We start from the raw sequence: 19,475 nt of genomic DNA, 5'->3' as shown, positions 1-19,475 counted from the left end.
AGTTTTTTGAGGAAACTCCAGACTGCTTTCCACAATAGCTGCACCAGTTTACATTCCCACTAACAGTGTAGAAGGGTTTTTTTCATAGATGAAAAAAAAGAAGGTGTTAAGACATCAGATATTTGGCCCAAGGCCACAAACGAGAATTTGAACTCAGTTTCTGGAAATCCCAGGTCCAAGTTCTTAATCACTACACCACAATATAGTATGTAAAGGGTCATAATGAAGTAAACGTACTGTTTTTCTTTCGCCAGGCCAGAGAAAAGCAAATGCAAAACATATTTTGGCTTTGGAGAGACAATTCTTATGGTATTTGTTAGTTGTCTTTGTATATCCGATCTTGGGAAAATGCAGTTTGGAGCTAGAAGTGAATGATGTTGAGAAACATCCCATTTGAATTTAAGATATGGAGAAAACCCACTAATTAAAAAAAATTAACTATATAAGACCACTCCTTGAAACAACTATACTACACAAGTTCCGAGTTTCTGTGACTGAATTCTATGACTGAGCTTGTAACTGTCCTTCAAGACTCAGGTAAATGTCATTCTGCTGGGAATCATTTCTCTGTTTTCTTGAGATGGGGCACCTCCTCATTTTGTTCACATCTCCTCTACTTGTGATGATAATAGCTGACCCTTATGACATCACAGTGCATTGAACATGTAAACAATTTACTTATCTTGTAACAGCTCTTTGGAAAATTATCACTATTCTCATAGTATGGAGGAAGAAACTGATATGTTTTGAGATTAAATAGTTGACCTGACATTGTGCTCAGCCACTAAGTCTTGTCTGACTCTTTCGAGACCCCATGGATAGCCCACCGGGATCCTTGGTCCACAGGATTTCCCAGGCAAGAGTACTGGAGTGGATTGCCATTTTCATTTCCAAGGAATCTTCCCGACCCAGGGATTGAACTCGTGTCTCTCGTGTTAGCAGGCAGATTCTTTACCATTGAGCTACCAGGGAAGCCCTATCTGACACCATGTAGTTAACAAATGGCAGAGCCAGAATTCAGATTTCAGAAGTCTGGTCTTGGAGCTGGATTCTTATCACCCTCGAGCTACCTGCCTCCCTTGCCCCACTGATTCAAGTGTCTTTTCCCCTCTTCTGACTTGTTCTAAATCATTCATTGAAAGTGTTGAGGGTATCCTATGAACTGGATGCTTTTCCAGTGCTGGGAATGCACTGGAGAAGCAAAGGTGCTGCCTGTCTAGGCAAAGGATGGAGGGAACCATCTAGAAAGTGAGAACAGCATAAATAAAGGCATGGAAACGAGAGAGAGCAGAGCCCGTTCCCAAACTCGGTCATGGAGGGAGAGTAGGCTCCACTGAACAGAAGGTATATCTGGAGGCTGGAGGGCAAAGAATCACCAGACTGTAAAGCTTCCTCTAGGGCGGTGAGGAGTTTGGGTTGCAGTTTTACTGTGCAGGTAATGGGAGCCACTAAATGGTTTTAAGGAGATTTGGAAAATGTTGATTTTAAACTATGTTCATTTGCATATTGGCACTTCATCAGCAACTGTAAAGAAACTAATCAGCCATTCACCTCATCTTCAGAAAGTCTCATTCAAGAAATTTTTAAAGAATAACAATGAAAGACATAGGGGAAAAAAAAACAATAAAACGTAACACTTTATTATTATTATTTTTTATCTTAGAAGGAATTCACCAAAGGCTTCATATTATGCTATGGTATCTTTAATTATAAAAATAAGCAAATAAAATAACTTGCATCTGTCATTACCATGATATGTTTCATAACCTTTATATGCACATGGAGCTTAAAAATGTAATTTAACAATAAATAATGACATATACCAGATATGCTCACTGTTTATTCCAGTACTCAGCCAAAAACCTAAATATCATTTAAATTATAAATACATAATGCAAATATAATGGCACAAAAATGTCTAAAGTGCAACCAAATCACAAGAGAAGAATCATGCAAACTGGTCTAGGTCAGCCCCCCAAATCACTCTGTGCAGCAAACACAAGACAAAGCTTTGGAAGTTGAAGGGGGAATTGGAGAGAGTAGGATGGAGGGAGAAGAAATGCAAAAAACTAGCAATATTGTGAGAACTGCTTCTTTCTGTATGTGTAGATATATGTATTATAGATACATATATAAATATTATTGTGGGGAGAAAAGGAGGGGGTACCACGGTTTGAAGAGGTCACAGCAAATCAAAGAGAATCCACTGGACTGAAGTAAGAGAGAATTTCGCTAGGAATACTCATAAACTATTTGTTGCATTGGGATCCTGGCTTAGTGCGAAATGGATATAACACACAAAACTTGAATAGCTTTTCTGGTTTGGAGAAGCCAGCCTTGCCTGGGGGCAGGGTTTGGGGTGGGGAGGGATGGTGGAGGGGAGGGTGAGGGAGAATCAACTTAGAATATGATCTACCTGATTTCCAAGAGGCTAAGGCAGTGTCATATGTTTGGGGACCTGGGGATGGGGCAGTTCTGGGTATAAAAATGCTCTTAACGATCTGATGTCAGCACGCTGAGAGGCTGTGTGGGGACGAAAGCAGCCACGCTGGTGCGGCTGCTAGGTCTGCTGCATCCACTCTTGGTCCTTGAGCAGCACGTTACTGGTTTTAAAGGCTTTGTGGTAAAGTTGTATTGCTTTTCGTTTTTTCCGGAGATGTGCCCTCCCTCCTCCCACCAGGATCCCTACCATTCTGATTCGGACAGATAGGAAGTTCATCTGAGTGAGAGTCAAGCACCAGTGGTTTCTACCTAAGCGAGTTTGGAGTGGCCCTTACAGTCCTACCCCTCCTCCCTCTCCCTCTCTTGACATTGACCTTTGGTGGGCAGTGACGCTCCTAAGGGACTGTTGGGTTCAAGGACAGTGACCCTGAGAAACTACTGTTGTTCATAGCTAGGCTAATCATTCGGCTTTGGTGGTCGCCGTCTTGTAAACATCCTGGCAGAAAGGATCAGACCGCCAGCTCTGTTTTTCCCTCTTTTTTTTTTTTTTCTTTTTTTTGTTTTTTTCTTTTTTTTTTGCAATCCTATACAGAGATGGCCCAGCTGCCAGGACTACTTCGGCAAGGCAGCGTGCTACAGGACAAAAATGTAATAAGAGGAGTTTATTAAGGCTGGACAACCCAGGGTTACTTATACCCCCTCAGCCCCAAGTCCCCCGAAACTAAAGACCCAAAGGCTGATTGACTCAGTCCTGATTGAGTTCATGGAAAGCCTCCTACCCCATCATCATGTTGCCAGAGAACCAGGCCCTGGCGAAAGGTGACAAGTCAAGAACCGCCACTTCCCAAGGCATAGCAGGCCTCATCACACTCTTAAGTGGCCCAAGCTCAAAGGGTTGCTCTTTCTGGCTCCTGTAATTCTCAGCTGGATGTGACAGAGCTGTTTCAGGATGGGTCTAAGTCAAGAGTAGCCTCTGGGTTGAGGTGGGCTGGGAGATTAACATCTTGCCTGGGGTCCTTCAGATAAACCTGTTGTTGTTGTTGTTTTCTATCTCATACAGGCCCATCTTAAGTTTTGATGTTGAGTAAAACTATTTCTACCCCCTTAGTTATAAAAAAGGCCACAAGGAGCATTTATGTGGATATCTGGAAGTGAGATAGTTATTCCATTCCCAGGAAAAGAAAAATAAAGCTAAGTTACAAAACTAAATCTATATGCAATAAAGTTATTATATACTGCTTTGTTTAAGCAGAGTCCTCTGGAATTTATGTACAGTACATTAGTTTTCACCTATTTATATTCCACAGTTAGACCTTAAGATTCTCTGGTTTTAAGACAATTGTTAAAGATACTTTTAAAGCTCTGAGCAGTTACAGTACTTAGAGATGTTAGCTTTTTGTTTTTCATTCGATGCAAGAAGATGCAGGCTCCAAGTCTGGTTGGAGAGCCAGGCTCGAGCAATTTGGTAAATGTGTTGGGAAGGAAATTAGACACTGAGGATCAAGACCATAAGACACTAGCTCATGAGAGATCAAGAACTCAAATATGACATTCATATTCGTCTATGGCCAGCACAGATTCATAACACGAATTCCACTGAGCATCTTTATGAGCGTTTGTTTAAGACATGCATTTAAATTAAGTTGCTTCTTATCAGCTAACTCTACTGGGGCAACCATTCTAAAGGGCTCCGCATCTTCAAATGACAATGTCTGGGGAGTTATGTGAATGTTTTGTGTTTGAGAGTTGTTGGAGGGGAGCTGGGAAAAGACCGAGTGGAGGGAAGTGATAAAAGAGGCCACTTTCTCCCGAGGAGAGGCATAGAGATCACATATGTTCTATTGGTGGGAATGCCGCCATTGCAAAATGTTGAGAAATTGATTACAGAAGCCTAGTTTCATGCAATTTTTCTTTAAGGAGGGGGGGGATAGAAAATAGGAACTACTTAAAAAAAAAATCAAACCAGGCACAGTACACTCAAAGTTGGTGCATGAACACCCTTAAAAGGATCGTAGTTTGCTGAGGCTGTGATTGCCTCTCCCCAGCTAGGCACTCTCCTGGGAGGTGCGTTTGATGTGGGAGGGAGAGGCCACCTCACCTCGGAGGTTCCTGAGGAGGACTTTCAGCTTCTGTGGCTCATTGGCACGCCTCCTGTTGAAGTCAGCTCGCTGGTGTGTATGGGCACAGTGATCCGTCTGCAGGATGTGAAAGAGGCTGGCCATGTTGGGGCCGATTTTCTCCATCAGGCTGTCTCTAATGGTGCTGACTGTGTCTTCGTCGCAGTCCAGTAGGCTTCGGACAAGTCTGTTATAGTATCTGCGTTGGGAAAGAGGGGTCATTCGGTGAGAGCAAGGCAAGACCCTGGCTTTCACCTGGGCTGCAGCCAACACCCAGTCCAAATGGCCAGACCAAACACCCATGGGTAGTCGTGCATCAGCTGAAGGTGGCTTTAACCTTCATGCAGCATCTTCTTAGTGTGAGTGTATGCGCTGCCTTGAGTTACCACCCAGAGTAAAGATCTGTTCTGTGTTCATGTTTAGTGCTTAGGAGATTGAGATTGTACTTTGAATAGTGGGCTCATGGCGAGGTCTAAAATCTTTAGAAACAGAATCATGGAGCTAGATGGGGATTGTGAAGGTAATTTAACGATTATTTCATCATATTCTTTTTTATGGAGAAGAAATTAAGGTAGGATAGCTGAAGTGACTGTCCGAGGTCATCCAATGGGCTGCTGCTGCTGCTGCTGCTAAGTCGCATCAGTCGTGTCCAACTCTGAGCGATTCCATGGACGGCAGCCCAGCAGGCTCCTCTGTCCACAGGATTCTCCAGGCAAGAATACTGGAGTGGGTTGCCATTTCCTTCTCCAATGCATGCAGTGTGTGATTAGTTGCTCAGTCATGTCTGACTCTTTGTGACCCCACAGACTAGACTGCCAGGCTTCTCTGTCCACGGAATTTTCTAGGCAAGAATACTGGAGTGGGTTGCCATTTCCTCCTCCAGAGGATCTTCCTGACCCTGGGATCAAACCTGCGTCTCCTGCCTTGGCAGGTGGATTCTTTACCACTGAACTACCAGAGAAGCCTGCCAGTGGACTAGACGTAGAAGCAAAGACTTGATAAAATGGATGATGTAACCCAGCACTCACACTTATATTTTAATAGTTAATGCACACATATGAAATCATTTACAGTTATTTTGGTGACTCTGCAATTTTTCTTTTTCTTGATGGTATGTGTGCATATTCTGACTAAATTTCTATTTTTTTTTTTTCTGGTCACATTGAGTGGCATGTGGGATTTTTAGTTCCCCAATCAGGAATGGAACCCATGTTCCTCAATGGAAACATGGGGCCCTAACCACTGGATTGCCAAGGAAATCCCTAAATTTCAATGTTTAAAGGAGATCCCTGTCTGCATTTTTCTACTCAATCTGAGTTCCCTACCCCTTGGCTAGCCTCTCTGAAGGTTATTGTATCAATCATTTTCAGTCTTCCTGCAAAGGGATAGTGCAGTGAGAGGACCAAATGCCAGGCCATGAGGATATTTACATAGAAAGGCTGGAGGTCCTTAATGGTTCTTGCTTCTATCATTTCAAGAAGTTTCTCACACCACTCAAGCTTTTGATGGTCTCTTCTTTTTTTGGGGGGATGTTTTTATAGATATTTGGTGATGATCACTTGTTTACTGATGGTTTTGTTTTCCTGACTAGACGGTAAGCTTTACTGAAGGCAAGATATGTGTTCTTATTATGTGTTCCTCATGTACCTAAGTCTTAGGGCTATATTGCCTGCTCACTGTCTATTTGTTGATTTATTTTGTGGCCATTGAGGAAATGAAGCTTTCAAAATAGAGTTCTTTCTAAAGTCATGGTTCCCTAAAGAAAAAATTATCTGTATGTCTTCTGGTAAGTTTCATAAAAAAATTGGTGTTTGTTATAAATTTCCTTCATCTTTGATGTGAATTCTTGAAGCATCTGAAATACTGTGGCTAATTATTGTGGCTCAGAAAGGATTAAACTGACATATATATATATATATATATATATATATATATATATATGTATGTATTTTTTTTTCATGAAGAATATGGTTTGATCATTTCAGTCATAGGACATTTTTCCATGAATAAGATGGCAGTGCAGAAGATGTGAAAACAATTGTGTAAATGTTACACAGCAAATATTCTTAGGTAATATTCCCTTTGATGCAGGTTTTTGAAAAATCAGTACCTGTGAGTTAGCATGGAAACTACCAAAAAAGGAGTCTTTTATGACATCAAGAACACACTTGAACCTTGTCATTGACCTTTTGTCAGTACACTGTCTAATATTTACTGCATACAAATTACTGGTCCTGTTCTTTGGGAAGACAGTTTTGGTATTTTCCAATTTGAATTGGGTTGCATCTACTCCATTCTGAGGAGGCAGTTGTCAAACCCATCAGTTCTGTGCTCGCTAATTAAGGACTCTCCTAATGATGGTGCGTGCTAAGTTGCTTTAGTTGTGTCCAACTCTTTGCCACCCCATGGACTGCAGTCCACCAGGCTCCTCTGTCCATGGGACTTCCCAGTCAAGAATACTGGAGTGGGTTGCTGTTTCTTTCTCCAGGGCATCTTCCCAACCAGATATCGAACCCATATCTCTTGCATCTCCTGCATTTGCATGCGGGTTCTTTCCCACCAGCACCACCTGGGAAGCCCCCTGATGATGGTGGTCTGCAGTGTCTACGTAGAGAGACCCTTTCTTCAGAGGAGCCTGAAGACTGCTGGGCCACAGGATCTTCCGTGGAAAGAAACCTGTTCATTTTTAACTCGCCTCACAGAACACAGGATCAAACATCTTTCCAGAATAACTTAACCCTCCCCCCACCTCCAGAGGTCCTTTCAAGGATGTACAGTAAATAGAGTGGAATGTGGGCACTAAAGCAAAGCCATCACCCTTCTGTGAGGGAGCAGAACGAAGCTGGGGATACAGGGAGTAGTGTCTGGGTCTTGGATACAGTCCTGGCTCCACCTCTCCCATGAAGGAGGATTATATCCAGCTGTTGTTAAAATTGGGACTCCCTGGCACAGAGACACATTTTCCAGCCCTTCGGAATTATAAAGCACATGAGTCAAAGCAGATCTCGCTTGGATGGGGAAATGGGGAGAGAAGTGGTTTTGGAAAAAGTGAGAATAGACCACTTTGTATGAACAAAGTAGACATCTACACACCCACGTAGATCCCCAGGCATCTCTTGGGCTCTGATGGGATGTGGTTCCCCGGATCTCTTTGTCTATTTCACAGAGTGTTTTAGATCCTAGAGGAGAAGGTTTTTGATCCCTCACCTTCCTGCCCACCCTTCCCTCCCTCACCCCTGCTCCCTGCAACATGGACTTTATAACTTAGAAGTTAGTCTTTCCATTTCTAGAAAGAACTGTTCACACTTAATGGTCTTCCAAATGGGCTGGAAAAGATGATCTTCCCTTAGGTCAACACTGAAGACTCTAGTCTGGATGAAAAATCTAATACCAGTAAAGGAACTAAGCTTCTACAACTAGCCTCACCTCTTTAAGGCCATATGTGTTCCTCTGACCCCGTTTTGTCCAAACACCTGCTCTCTAACTCTGAAAACACTTTTTACTGTTGCTTTCTCTGCTAATCCCAATAGGCCACCTGTTGTTGGTGCTTCTTGAGGATGACCCTGGCCAGCCTGACTACTCTTAGCAACTCCCCCCAAGTCTACCCTTAGCCTCTCCCATGGAGCTTGTTAACTAAACAAGGGTAGGCTAAGAGAGCTCCTTGGAATAAAAAATGTCCATGGCTCCAGCAGCAGCTCCTGCAAGTGTGGAAAACCTATGAGGCTGCCTTGATGTAGACACCATTTGCCTGAGCAAATAAAAGGTTAACCCTACACCTCTTCATTAAGGGCTGGAATAAGGCATTGACCTCTGGGGTTGTGTCAGTGATTGAGACAGATCTTTCCTGTCTCTAAGCCACCTCAGTGAGGTTACTGAAGAAATCGTGTCTCCAGAAAAAGTTGATTTAGCAATTGTCACGTATTTCTGGATCACCATCTTGTATCGAATCTTGATGTTACTATAGCTATTGGTGAGATGTGCCTTCTCTTTGAGGAGAGAATGTACACAACTTTAATTGTTGATCACCAGGGGCTACATTTATTGTATTCTGTATGGTATTCCATTTTCAGATTATGGCTATCTCCTACAGGTTTTACCTGCCGCCATTTTTGAAATGGAAATCAAAGAGCTTGGCTCAGGGCCATGTGAATTTTAGGCTCAACACTGTCATTCACTAGCTGTGTGACCTTCAGTAAGTCACCCCTTCTCTCGCTCTCTGTTCTTTAATTAGTAAAACGAGACAGTTAGCCTAGATAACCTTTATGGTCATTTCTAGCTATGACATTTTATGTTTCTGGGGTTTGATATATATGTTCCTTCTCAATTTAACAATAGCAACAAAAAAGTAGTGCAGATCTGCTTAAGGACCACCCTTTGCATGAAGAGTTAAAACAATTTAAGAATCCTTTCATCATCTTTATGGTGTGAGGCAGTGGGAGGTACTTCCAAGATTTGGTGAGTTAAATTCTGATCACCCAGCCTGATGGGTGTGTGCTCAGTAGTTCAGTTATATCCAATGTTTTGCGATGCCATGGACTGTAGCCTGCCAGGCTTCTCTGTTCATGGGATTCTCCAGGCAAGAATACTGGAGTGAGCTTCCATTTCCTCCTCCAGGGGATCTCCCTCATTCAGGGATTGAACCTGCGTCTCCTGTGGCTCCTGCATTGTCTGGGGGATTCTTTACCACTAAGCTACCTGGGAAGACCTCCCCCTCTCCCCCCAACCTGGAAGTACCCTTTAAACCATGTTTCTTGCTTCCCCTTTGAAAATTCCATCAGTGACTTAATTTTCTCGGTAAAGAATAAGATCAGATATTCTCCATAGCTACTGTTTCAGCCATGCTTACCCAAATACACACATACTGCCTAGGAACATTCTGTGTGAAGGTTTATAAATAGTCCTTTGTTTCCCTTGATCAATATTATTCTTCTGTTTCCTGTTCCCTATCCATGCCCTAGAGAGTTGGAAGCTTTGTCAGTTTTCCCACTCTGGATCTGGAATGGTCCAACTTCTTCTCAGCCTCACAGCTGCCCAACCTGCCTGATCAATTTTGCCCGCTTCCCTTCTTGTTGAAAATATAGTTTGCAAATCCAGGCAGGGGGCCACTCCAGCTATTTCTTCCTCTTCTAAGCGCATTTCTCTCATGGAAAAGTTCCCTGTTCTGGCTTCTGGTCCAGTCACAGGCTTTTGGATTCTCCCAGGCCCAAATCTCATGCTAGATAAGTCACAGGAAGGTGGAATGAACCTGTAACTACTTCCTTTCACAATTCTGTGCCAGTTGGCACAACTTACTATGTATCTATGGTGGGACAGAGGCTGGGAAAGCAGGATGTGTCAGGAGAGTGAGAAGCTTAAATAGAGCAAACCAAAGCCCAGCATGGAACCGGAAATCTCTAGTTCTGAGCAGGAATAATACTAGCCAGTTGAAGTCAAATAATTGGGGAAAGGTACAGTTGCATGGAAGATTCTAGTCTTCAAGAGACTGACTGTTTTCCCTAATAAAGGTGATTCTTCTAAGATGAGAGAGGCTGATAACCAGATTCTGTGTGACCACTTTCTAAAGGTGAAAACAAGGCATCTGTTGAAAAGAATAATGGCCTGCTTAAACATTCCTATTACTGGGCTTCCCTGGCAGTCCTGTGGTTAAGACTCAGCTTCCACTGCAGGGGTCATGGGTTCCATCCCTGGTCAGGGAACTAAAATCCCACACACTGCACAGTGCGGCCAAAAAAAAAAAAAAAAAAAGAAAAGAAACTAAATTTAAAAACTCCTATTTCCAGTCTCTTCTTAGATTCTTAGTATCACCAGTCCACAATCTGTATTCGCCTTTCTCTAAGAGCTCTGCCTTCATAATGGAAGATGCTACCTCAGTTGAATCAGAGACATGAGTAGTGTCTCAAAATTGGCCACATGCCATATTATAGATTATGAACTGTCATTGGACCCTTAAAGATTAAAACTGATAATGGCTGTACATTCCTGCCCCACAATTACCACACAAACACATACTTGGTCTTTGATGATGTTATTGAGTCACTAAGTTGTGCCTGACTCTTTATGACCCCATGGACTGCAGCATGCCAGACTTCTGTGTCCTCCTCTATATCCCGGAGTTTGCTCAAGTTCATGTCCATTAGCCCCTTGGTCCCTAGCCCCTGTCAAACCTAGCAATCTTTACTTCTTTTCCTTAGGGTGAAGAATCTCCAAGTATCAGACTGTTTTTTTTTCCCCTCCTCTCCAGATGTAATAAAAATCTTCCTAGGAGAATATTATGACTAAGGTCAATATAAAGAGACAGGCCACTTAAGACAAATGATGAATTTGACTTTCCTGTTCTCAGGACATCAGTTAGGACCATGACAGGGTCACTTCCAAAGACTGAACACATGACTTTTATAAATTGACATGAGGTTCTGAAGTACAGTGATCTGTAGTCAGGGTGAATCAGAAATTTACAAAGTTTAATGTCAGAGGCCTCAGCCTTTCCCTAAGGAGGAGCTACTTTTCCATTTTCCAGCATGTATGCATGCTAAATCACTTCAGTAATGTCTGACTCTGTGCGACCCTATGGACAGTAGCCCACCAGGCTCCTCTGTCCGTGGGATTCTCTGGGCAAGAATACTGCAGTAGATTGTCGTGCCCTCCTCCAGGGGATCTTCCTGACCCAGGGATCAAACCTGTGTCTCTTATATCTCCTGCACTGGCAGACAGATTCTTTACCACTAGGGCTACCATGTATAAATGACTAACTTAATGGTAAGCCACAGAAGGACTAGGTTATTAAGGACTCTCTGAAGAAGAGAGGGAGCCTCTGGCTAGGAAATCAATCTGGTAAGGCTGTGTTAGCTGTCTTGTGGTCAGAGTAACCCATAAGGCCAGATCTTTGTGAATATGTGCAGATTTGACTGGAGAATCAGAGAATAATAGCCCTTCAGGACTAGGAGTCAAGTTTTAGGCTGTGTGGCATCACTGGAGGCTGAACTTGACTGGTCTGCATGGTCCCTGCCATACTTCCATGCTGACCCCATTAGCTCCTCTCTGAACTTGATCATAGATGATGAAGCCCAGGTCTTGCCAGAAAGCTTCCTAGGCCATGGAATGAGCATGTCTGCTATCTCATGTCTTAGGTGTTCACTCCTGGCTGGTAAAGACAGTGAGTCAAGGATGCAGAAGGGCATGATGCTCAGATATTACTAGCTTAGTGGCTTGGGCTCACTCTCAAATACTAAGATGAATGTGGGATCCAGGGAATCAGCAGAAAACCATTCCAGGAAACCCTGGACTAGAGGAATGGGATGACAGACCTGGAAGGGAACATGGGAATCATCTAGTCCAGCCATTTCACTTTTCCCAAAGGAAATCTGAGTCCCACCGAAGTGAGATGGCTTGCTCTGGGATACCCAGTGAAATATCTGAGTGGGCTTCGGACTGACTCAAAATACATGCAGTTTTAGAAGTCTGTTGATGATATTTGACCAAGGTTTTCATGATGACCCATTGTACTTTGCCTAGTCATGATTTCAGCCCAACTGGATGTCTCAAAAGCTTGTTTCCATAAACTTCATAATTCCCTTCAGACTTGTGGAAGGAAAGGGACAATGCGCCCAGGGATGCTGTGGATGAAGTTTTCTATTAGATGCATGGAAAGATTTTCCTACAACAGTGAAAAAAATTCAGGCTGCCTAAGCTGTCATAGACAATCACAAACATATTTTTTCCTGCAAACGCTGGGAAGACTGCAAGCTAAAATAAGAGCACGACTCTGGCAATTTAACCCCTTCTGTATCTGGCTCTGCCAGTCAACCACTCCCTCCTCCCCCACAATTGCCAAAAAGCAGATTCATCTGTACCTGTTGGAGTAATGATTAGGGAGCTGGACGACTTCCGTGATGGCTTCCGGGTTCCGCTTGGCGACACTGCACACATTCAGCTTGCTGTAGCACTCCTCCTGGACCTCAGCAATCATCCTCTGGAAAGTGGAGCACCTCCGAATGGCCAGGAAGACCTTGGAGGTGACCCCATTGGCGATGCACTTTAAGCTCTCTTTGACAAATGCTTTTCCCTGCCGAGGAAGGAGTGGGGCAAGAGGACAAACTTTAGCTTGAGCTGAACAGAGAGGAGAGTGCCTACAGTATGTGTAACTTAAGGGGGCATGCCTTGGCACTGACCCTAAGCCTTAACCCCTAACTCTAACCCCAGACTGGATGGGAGATGGCCCTCTGCATGCATGCATGCTCAGTCACTTCAGTTGTGTCCAACTCTTATGACCCCATGGACTGTAGTCCGCCAGGCTCCTCTGTCCATGAGATTCTCCAGGCAAGAATACTGGAGTGGGTTGCCATGCCCTCCTCCAGGGGATCTTCCTGACCCAGGGATTGAACCCACATCTCCTGCATCTTCTGCATCGCAGGCAGATTCATTACCACTGAGCCACCAGGGAAGCTGGCCCTCTAAATGTCCTTGTAATAAGAGAATTGTAGGCTGCAGTCAAGATTTGAAAAAAAAAAAAATCCCTATTCCTTTAAACTACCTTGAGAATTGAGCTCCATAGAAATGAAATGAGATGACAAAAAGAGATGAACCATAACCAACCACTCTGCAGCCTAAAAATAGCCAGAGTATGGCTTTGTATTCTCTGGATTGAGATTTGATAACTCAAATCACAAGCTAGTAAACAAACAAACAAACAAACAAGCTAGTATGCTGGCTTATACAGTGAGAAGAACTTCTTTGTTAGAAGAACATTTTAATTTCCTCTTGAAGAAGCAAAGATTTTTCGCTTATCGCCCCTCCCTTATAAGACAGCCTCTGTCAGCGTGTTACAATTGTGCATTAGAGTGGGTGGAGAGTGGCTTATATAGAACCTATTTCTTGGCCCACTGTGTGTGCGTGTGTGTGTACACATGTTGAAAGTGAAAGTGAAGTCGCTCAGTCGTGTCCGACTCTCCGTGACCCCATGGACTGCAGCCTACCAGGCTCCTCTGTCCATGGGATTTTCCAGGCAAGAGTACTGGAGTGGGTTGCCATTTCCTTCTCCAAGTAGGGAGGCTGAGAAGCAGAGGTGGTTCCCTACAAGACTGGGTCAGAAGAACAATATTCTCATACACTGTTAACGACACATAGCCAGTGGGAGCAGGGGTCAAGGTCTTATTACCTGAGTGTCAAATTTAGCAGCGCTGTACAAGAAGGATTTACAGATGTCGTACATCCCATCTGTGTCACAGGTGGAGTTTTCCAGGCATGCAAAAGCTCCACAGCCAACCTGCAGCGCGCTGTTGAGGCAGCGAATCACTTCAGCTGAAAGAGACAAATCCATCCAATCTGGGTCAAACGGTGAGGATGCTCTGGATGGATCATGGTGATGTGGTGGCAAGATTCAAAGACAAAGGGGTGAGAAGAACTTCTCCTGGGAGTCTGTGATGGGGCCAGCAGAAAGACCCATTCAGAGTGGTGAAGGGTGAAGAAGAGAGGGGACAAGCAGACTCCTTTTGCTAATAAAAACCAGAGCACATGGAGGATTGGGAATGAGTTTTCCCTTGGAGGCATACTCTTGGTCTCACCATCCCATACCGTTTTGGTGGTTGGAGAAGGATGGAAGATGAGACATGCACAGTTCTTGAAGGAACTCTGCAGAATCCAAGGTCATGTCCTAAAGGCTGAAAGCCTGGGAAGGCAGTGGTGGGTGGGCAAGTTTAGGAGGAGGAAGGGCCAGGGAATCCATCTGGCTTCCAAAAAATACACTCCAGGGTAATAAGGATGGACATGCATGTGTGTGCTTGTTGCGTGCTCAATCGGGTCTGACTCTTTGTGACTCTCTGATTGTAGCCTGTCAGGCTGCTCTCTCCATGGGATTTTCCAGGCAAGAATACTGGAGTGGGTTGTCATTTCCTCCTCCAGGGGATCTTCCTGAACCAGGGATTGAACCTGTGTTTCCTGCATTGGCAGGCAGATTCTTTACCATCTGTGCCACCAGGGAAACCCCAATAAGCATGGACATTTGGTCTAAATGGCAGAGAAGAACTTGCTAGGAGTCCACTTGGAGACCCTTCTGATTTAGGGCTTTTAACTTACCTTCCTATTGGCAGAAAGAAATCTGATCCTTTCATGTTTCATCCCAACCCCCCACCACAGGACAGTGCTTAGAGGTGTGTATAATCTCTCTCATATTAAAAGCCATTTTTTTTTTAAAGAGAGAAACACAGGTGTAGAATAACAAGGCCAAGGCACCCCCTTGTGCAAGACAGAAAGAAAACCGCAAAGAACTTGCATGAGGCTTTCTACATTGTGGATAAGATCTCCCATAAAAGTAATTTCTCTCCTACAGAAGGGGGGGTGTTCTGGCAGGCAGCTCAGCGAGAAATGATCTGCAGCCTTCATACCATAGGAGTCTCCTCTGAGATCAAAAGCACGATTCGGTTAAGCGGCCCCTCCCCCCTCCCCCCCGCCCCCCGCAGCCTCTGGGATGTTACAAGTCATTTCCCTAATTATATATTTCCACGGGTTCAAATTATAACTTTGCTTAAAGCAGTTTTAATATGCATTAGGGTTGCCATTGTTTTAGGCAAGCTGGAATTGTGAATCACGGCATCTCTATAGCAACTAAGTACAAAAGGAAGTGAACCAAAGCCCTCCTCTCGGCAGGGACCTGTGCTCTTTCGAGGGGAGCAGCGTCCAGCACCTGCGAGCCCATCTTTGCTGACAGTCGGGGCGGGGCGGGGGGGTGTGCAGAGAGAGAGAGCGAGCCGGCATGGAAGGCAAGCAAGATGGACAAGCCAAGTCCAAAGGCAGAGGTGTCAATGCCGGCTTCCTGAGGACTCTTTTCCTTTAGAGGCTAAGATAATACACAATTGACTGCTCCCGGGAGTCAGGACTAGAGCGAGACCCCCACCCCGTTGGAGAAATAGCTGCTACCTTTCACAGATACTTTTTTACAAAGGGGCTCCCTGGCCACGGGGCTGCGTGGGGATTGAATGGAGCCCTAAGAGAGCAGGGACGGACAGAAGGAGCAGTGTCGGCGGGGGGGGTGGGGGGGGGGCGGCGGGGGGGGGGGTGGGGGGGGGTGGGATGTGTAGGGTTTTCTATAAATCTGCCCTGGATTTGTCAGACTGGAGGGCTATGGCTCGGTAAATCGCTCTGCAGAGGGAGCTTTCTGTGTGTTCCCTGAAGGGCCAAGGAAGTCAAGTTATGGGGTCTTTAGGGTGAAGGAAGAGGGGCAGCATCAGACAAGTCACGTCTCACCTCAAGATCAGCTTCGGCTTCTGGAAAGTATAGAGAGCGCTTTGAAGCATGCCAACATTCAAGCCTCTCCCCCGCCCCCTCCCCCCGTCCCCCCCCCCCCCCCCCCCCCACCAAGAGGGTACGTGCCAGATTTCAGGCAATCAGGCTAGGCTTATGCAATGAAATACCCTCAGCAGAGCGCCCAGCTTCTTCGTTAGTTGCATGCAATTTATTAAACAAAGGAGCTCCACTTCCTAAGGCTATTGGATTACACTGGCAGTTTATTGCCTTCAGGCATGCAGCACATTTATTATCAAGATCAGCCGTCACAGACACAGTTGCAAAAGCTAGAGGCAAATGAGGACAGCTCCTTGCGGGAGAAACCGGTCCTGGGTTTGCCGCTTACCTGAGTTCTGAGCTGCCACCCGGGATTTCCTGGGGCTCACAGAATCATTCTGCTCCGCCTCATGGGTTGCAGAAGCAGTGATCACCAGCACCAGGAGCACTGCTGAGTTTTGGAGCATTCTCTGAGAAGTTTCCGCTAAGTTGTTGGGTTTTTTTTTTTTTTTTTTTTCCTCCCCCCCTTTCCTCTTTCCCTCTCCCGGTTTGAGTGAAGATGTGGATCTGGATACACTGAGAACCTAGGTGAGGATTTGCTGAGGATTTTTCTGTTGCTGCTGCTGCTTCCGCTGGCGCTTTTTGCTGCTGCTGCTGCTGCAGTCGCTGCTTCTTGCACCTCTGGCTTTTGCAAACTGGGGGCCCAAGAGCTGCACCCAGGGATTTTATAGCCGTTCTTATCGGTCCTCAGGATCAGGGACCAATCAGGTCCCTCAGCTGGTCTGGCCAGCCAATCGGAGGGCGTGCTCATTGGGCGAGAGCTGTTTGACTTCTTAGAAATATTTTCCAGCAAATTAAAAGTACCTGCTGCCAATGTTTTATACGTGTGTGTGACTGTGTGTGCAGAGATGTGTGAAAAAGCTATTTTCACAGAATTCAGGGATGACTTTGTGTTGGTCGAATTAAAGGGAAATCGTATGATGAACTCAACCAGGTGCTTTGGGAAATCTAGCCATCTTTTTAAAACTGTGTGCTATGGGGAGGGATGCAGTCCAGGCAGGATGGGTAGTGGGGTCTCCTTGGATTCGCATTTAAGCTCATTTAGCAGTTTTACTATGATTTTCACAGCACGGTCTCCTTGTTGTAAGTTACATGGATAGTACCTCCCCATCTCAGTTTAAGTGTGTTCACAGGTCTGTGAGGCATTTTGGCTGTATGTGGACACCCATCCTGAGTTTTCACATATATGAGCTCTTGGAAACGGACATGTAGGAGGAAAAGGGCCCTGATGGACTGGAACACGAGAGCTCTGAGTTCCTCTATTGATCAGCTCTATGACCCTGGTCAAGTCCTTTTACCCTGTTCTACCTATTTTCCAACTTGTCAAATGCCAAAGTTGGAGTCTAGCACTCCTAATATCTCTAAAACAATGTCCAGTAACACAAATTAACCTTGACTCCATCTTTTTTGTTACCAGCAAGACTGCAAACTCCAAGAGTGTTAGTTACCACAGCTAGACACGTGAACACCTACGTATATTCTGCTCAATAGGGAGACATCATGAATGCCTGGAAATTAATTAACTCTGTATTCAAGCCCAGCAACTTCATAATCACATTGCAACAATAAGCTGGCCAAAGCAAGAATAAGCCTGCTGGGTAAACCACTTCATTTCTTGTTGGGTGGGGAGAGACGGATTAGGGGGGTGGGCAAGACAGGGAAGAAGGGGTAAGAGACCAGCATGTGTTGGAGAAAGGACTAATAAGCTTGATATGTAATAAGAAAATTACTGTGGCATCACAACCATGCCTAGGATAGAAGTTCATATTTTCTGAAAAGTGGGCTGTAGGCAATACTGAGGCTTGTCCCTAACTTGTGAAGGAGGCTAATGATCTTGAAGAGGACTTAGGATTGAAGGTGGTCATTAAGGGCTGGGTTGGAGTGAAAGGATTAAGCAAGACAACCTTTAAACATTTGGAGGAGGTAAATGAGAAAGGGCCATCAGGCATTCGTCCAGACGGGCAAGATGATCTTGTAAGGAAACAGAGCCAAAGACTTCCATGTAAATCGTCAAATCTTCAAACAAAGGTTGAAGAAAGAGCTCCAACTCTTAACCACAAACCAAGAATCAACTCTACATGAGTGTGGGGAGTGATTATAGGTTCCTGGCAAGGAAAAAAAAAAAAAAAGGTTGTTTGGAAAGCGTGAAGTTTGCTAGAAGAAGGAATAGAGGAAATTAAGGGTAGAGGGAATATCTAGAGAAAAGAAAGGGAATTTTCAAATTTCTTTTAACATGTTCAATTTGAATTAACTGACAGTGTTGGTATTTCTCAAGTACCTTCTAGGCTGGGAGCTTAGGGGATGTGTGGGGGAAGGTGAAGGAGAAGAAAGAAGGAGGGAAAGTAATGATTGTCGTCACTGAGAAGCTTATAGTCATTTGGGAAGAAGGTCAACCCCAGTCATATTTCCTAAAGGTTCAGGGTGTCAGGAACTTGCATGGTAATAGAAGGCCATGGTCAACATTGGCTACAAATGTGGGCAAAGCTTCATGGAAGGGTCAGTGCAGGAAAGATGTGCATTGCTGTTGTTGTTTTTGAAGAATTTATGAAAAAGCCATGATATTTCATTTTTTAAAAACGTTTTTGTTCCAGAAATCTCAGAGGTTGTTTTTATTGCTTCAGGCAGGAGTGATAGGTGTCTGGCATGACGGCACTGCAATACAGTATTAATAGTTGTGTGTTTTCCTCTCGAAGGAGAACAAGAAGACAGATGCACATTCTTCCTGAGGATTTGGATTTCTCTTCCTCTGCATTTTCTACCTCCTTAGCCATTTTTTTCTTGTTAAAGGCAGTGCTGTTTCTCTTGTTAGACTTTCCTTGTTTTAACCTACTGGCTTTGAAGGATGATGACTTACTTTCACCATCGACGTTCTTTTCCCCACACTCTGGTGTTCCCACCAGAACAGATTGTTCCACAATTGTCAGGGTGTGTTTTGCATCTTCTGATGTTGGTTCATTGTTTCTCTGGATTTCACGAACTTACCGCCATCTGTCTGGAGGTTCCTAGCTGCGTGTGAAGTGTCTCACAGTGACAGATAATGTGAAGCAATCCAGTGGTGGGCAGCCATATTGGTTTGCATATAACTAGTGCATCTGTGCATTTGAGAACATCAAAGGCAGAAGCTGAAGCCTACCTAGCAATCCCAAATGTAAATGGCATATCTTCCCCAGAGTTCAAGGACATCTGAATGTCCCCAATCCTTGTGCTCGCATTGGAATGATACAGGAATGGTAGAAGAGTGTGGGGAGCTCTGGAGGTGATGTCCAGTTTCTTTCTAACTTCTCCTGGGACAGGGGAGTAAGGAAGAATATAACAGAGCTTGAATATCAGATTTCAGACTTTGAATTTTATCATGCAAACAACAAGGAGTCAAGGGTTCTTGAGTAGGAATTGTTAAATGTGTTGAAATTAGCATTGGGGGAAGGTCGTTTGCACTTAGGATGGCTTGGAGGAAGAAAAGATTGGAGGTTGTAAAGCTAGTTAGTAAGATCAATTTGTGTTGATGAGGTCCTGGACAACCAGGATAGCAGAAGGAAAGAAAGGGGGAAAATTATGAGAGATGTTTGAAATAATATGGAAATT

General features: G+C 44.5%; 1 protein-coding gene across 1 annotated transcript; it reads right to left on the bottom strand.

The window, feature by feature from the left end:
- Nucleotides 1–1,606: 1,606 nt before the first annotated feature.
- On the bottom strand, nt 1,607–16,535 carry STC1 (stanniocalcin 1). The gene is made up of 4 exons (XM_043927886.1): nt 16,183–16,535; nt 13,714–13,856; nt 12,410–12,621; nt 1,607–4,758 (listed from the first exon to the last, which is right to left on the bottom strand). Exons 1-4 carry the CDS (start codon nt 16,298–16,300, stop codon nt 4,488–4,490), a joined length of 744 nt encoding a protein of 247 aa, XP_043783821.1. The 5' UTR covers nt 16,301–16,535; the 3' UTR covers nt 1,607–4,487.
- Nucleotides 16,536–19,475: the final 2,940 nt, after the last annotated feature.

This window comes from Cervus elaphus, chromosome 16, assembly GCF_910594005.1.
Source record: "Cervus elaphus chromosome 16, mCerEla1.1, whole genome shotgun sequence".
Classification (NCBI taxonomy): domain Eukaryota; kingdom Metazoa; phylum Chordata; class Mammalia; order Artiodactyla; family Cervidae; genus Cervus; species Cervus elaphus.
Note: the sequence above shows the minus strand (reverse complement) of the source record. Positions and strands in the feature narration are given on the sequence as shown.